At 39.7% G+C, this 3,308-nt stretch overlaps 1 protein-coding gene across 1 annotated transcript; it reads left to right on the forward strand.

Moving 5' to 3' along the window:
• The first annotated feature begins 1,129 nt into the window (after positions 1-1,129).
• LOC136266429 (TNF receptor-associated factor 5-like) lies at positions 1,130-2,769 on the forward strand. The gene has a single exon (XM_066061448.1). It carries the CDS (start codon positions 1,219-1,221, stop codon positions 2,659-2,661), a length of 1,443 nt encoding a protein of 480 aa, XP_065917520.1. The 5' UTR covers positions 1,130-1,218; the 3' UTR covers positions 2,662-2,769.
• Positions 2,770-3,308: the final 539 nt, after the last annotated feature.

Here is a 3,308-nt window from a genome sequence, read left to right on the forward strand (position 1 = left end):
CCCCATGCGGCTCAACAAACTTTGGGCCCAGCCTTTGGTTATTTCAATCCCTCCAAATCCACCATCCTCTTTGAGTAAATTGGCATCCTTGCTTTTAACAATACCTTCTGCTGATGCCATTACCACTGCAGTATTAACAGCAGTTCCACGCATACGAAGGTACTTAATGTAGTCTCGGACCTGCTTGTCCAACTCGTTGCCTAGCAGAAGTGGTCTGCCCTGCTTATTTTTGCGAGACAACTCTTTAAGTTCCTTTCTCTTGTCTTGAGGGAGATCTTTTACAAAATCATTGTAATCATTCTTCAGTCGCCTAACTGTGGGTTCTGTCAACCGAAGTGCAGGAAATCGATGAGCGTAGTATCGCAACGTGTCAGTTGTTCCAATGACAGCAGCTTTTTTCACAACGTTGCGCGTCTGTTAAGTATAAATACGGCCCCTTTTCATTTCGTGACGCTTCACACTTAGTGATGGCCTTTGCGACAGCAGCGTTGGCAGCTGTAATAGCATCTGTTGGCACTTCATCCGATAGTGGACCACGTGGATCTGGTAAAATCGCCGCAGATAACGAAGCTGTTAATGTTACGGGACGTATCAGCAGAAATGCTCATCGCTTGTTTGTTCCACAGCTACGGACTAATTATGGGAAAAGAAGCCTATATTACAGAGGTACTATATTGTGGAACGCTCTGCCAGCTGCTTTGTATCACGCATCAACTTTATTTCAATTCAGGAGTAGCTATTTAGAACAATATAATTGTAGTTAATATTAATTTGTAAATGTATGTAGTTTTATACATGTATGCTGTATACAGGGCGTAGCTGAAAAACAGCTTTGCTGATGCTACCTTCCCTGTTTAAATAAATTAAAAAAAAAAAAAAATCTACTTGATCATTACTTCTCGACTTCTTGATGACTTTATAGTACTGCAAAATTGACATTCTTAGCTTGAAAGTCAGTGAGTCCTTTCACACTTCGATCACAGCCGCATAACCCGCACACAACACAAAAATTTATACAAATAGGGGCGTTTATTCAGTAAAAGTTTGACGAATTTAATATTGACGACACCAAAAATTCGTCAAAATTTCCTGTCGTACGGTAAGTGCACATCATAAATAAATAATTTTAGTTGACCATGGGGCGCTTATCTAGGCGAGAAGAGGGAGAGGACTGCAGAATTGAACGGCGCGTAAATTCATAGTTACCGAGGCACAAACATGGCAATTGTTCTTTGTACTGGTGGTTTCGAGTACCAGTTTGTCAGCTCACCTCCAGACAGAGTCGTGTGCAAAATATGTCACCTTCCCAGTAGAGACCCTTACCTCACAATGTGTTGTGGACATGTGTTTTGTAAGTCTTGTCTTGACGGTATGAAGGAAGCTAAAAGCATTGTCAATAACATCTGTCCGGTGTGTCGTGGTGAAGACTTCGTTACATTTCCCAACAAGCAAATAGACAGAGAAGTTAAAAGTCTTCACGTGTACTGTACAAACGGAGGGAAAGGTTGTGAGTGGCAAGGTGAAGTTAACTACATTGACAATCATCTTATGAAGGATGGAGGTTGTGAGTATGAAGATTTGCTATGTATTAGTGGGTGTGGTGGAATAATACAACGACGAGATTTAACCAAACATGTTGAGACTGAGTGTCCATGTCGTAAGGTGGACTGCCCATACTGTCAACTTAGAGGAGAACATCAGTTTATAGAGGGGAAACATAAGGAAGAGTGTGATGAATATCCACTGGCTTGTCCTAATAAGTGTGAGGAGGCTATATGTATTCCTCGTAAAGACATGAGTAAGCATAGGAGCGGATGTCCACTGGAAGTGATCAATTGTGAGTATCATACTATGGGATGTGAGGTGAGAATGACACGTCAAGCACAAAAGGAACACAACAGGGAGAAGATGGAGTATCACTTACAGTTAACCAAGTATAAGCTGGATGAAACCAGGGGTGAGTTGAGCAAAACTAAACACGAAACCAAACTAGAGTTGGATGCGACTAATGTCAAGCTGAATGAAGCACTGAAAGAACTAACAAGGACTAAAGGGGAACTGTCTGATGTCAAGAGCCAGTTTGCTAATAGAATCACTACTCTTGAACTGCTCCTGCATCAAAGTAATGTTAGTGCAAGTAATTTTGCAAGTGATGCTAGTGCAAGTAATTTGGTGCCAGCTAAACCTGCTCCAATGATATGGTCTAGGCAATTACATTCAGCCACCCAAGCATCATTGCGTGGAAACCAAATTATTCCAGTGACTTTTAAGATGACGGGCGTTGCAAAGAAGTTGAAAACTCAGAGAGACTGGTATAGTAACCCTTTTTATACTGACATCACGGGATACAGGATACGGCTATGTGTTGATGTTGGCGGTCATGGTAATCATGAAGGCACTCATTGTTCAATGTTTTTACGATTGATGCGAGGTCGACATGATAATGACCTGAGTTGGCCATTAAAAATTGAGCTTCAGGTAACCTTGTTAAATCAGATTAATGATGATCAACACTATTCACAAAGATTTCCCTTCATTGATTATGTTCATGACAGAAATGTAACTCATAGAATATTTCATAATGACATGGCTGAAGCTGGTCTTGGCCACAGTAGTTTTGTTTCCCGCCAAGACCTCAGTAAGATTACTGCCACTTGTTAGTTCCTTAAGGATGACTGTATTTTTGTTAGAGTGTGTTCACCATAATGTTATTGTACATGCAGACAGAGCATTTTATGTACATTTTTTATTAAGTAAAGTATCATTACTTGGTTGCACTTAACTAGACAAAACATATAAACCAAACTGTTGCCAAAATGGTTACAAAATCTGTTTAGGGCAGCTGGGAGTATGGTTTGAAGATTCATTTGATTCCTTTTTGTTCATATGCATGAACCACTATTTGAAAATTTATAGATGGGGTGGCTAGTCACCCGCCATAAATCTCTTTCGTTAGTACCGTAATGTTACCAAATTATTTGCATATATGAACTAAGTAGCTGCATATTTTCACAGTACAACATTTCAATTTAATAAAAGAAAAAGAAAGTCTTAATTGCATCACGCAAAAGCAAACTACGTAAGTAGCTGCATTGCATGCTAATCATATTCCAATGCTACCATTAAAAGTTGTTTACAGGTACTGAGTCAGCTGAAACCTTATAAAATGACCTGGAATCTACAAAAGTGATGTCATGTGACAGGTCAACAGATAGAATAAAAGGACCTTTCAGAAAGGAATTCAGTCAGTCTAATAGTCAGTGGTAAGAATGTAGTTTGAATAGTACTTTGAGTGAAAGACTATTGTT

The sequence above is a fragment of the Dysidea avara genome, chromosome 9, assembly GCF_963678975.1.
Source record: "Dysidea avara chromosome 9, odDysAvar1.4, whole genome shotgun sequence".
Lineage (NCBI taxonomy): Eukaryota > Metazoa > Porifera > Demospongiae > Dictyoceratida > Dysideidae > Dysidea > Dysidea avara.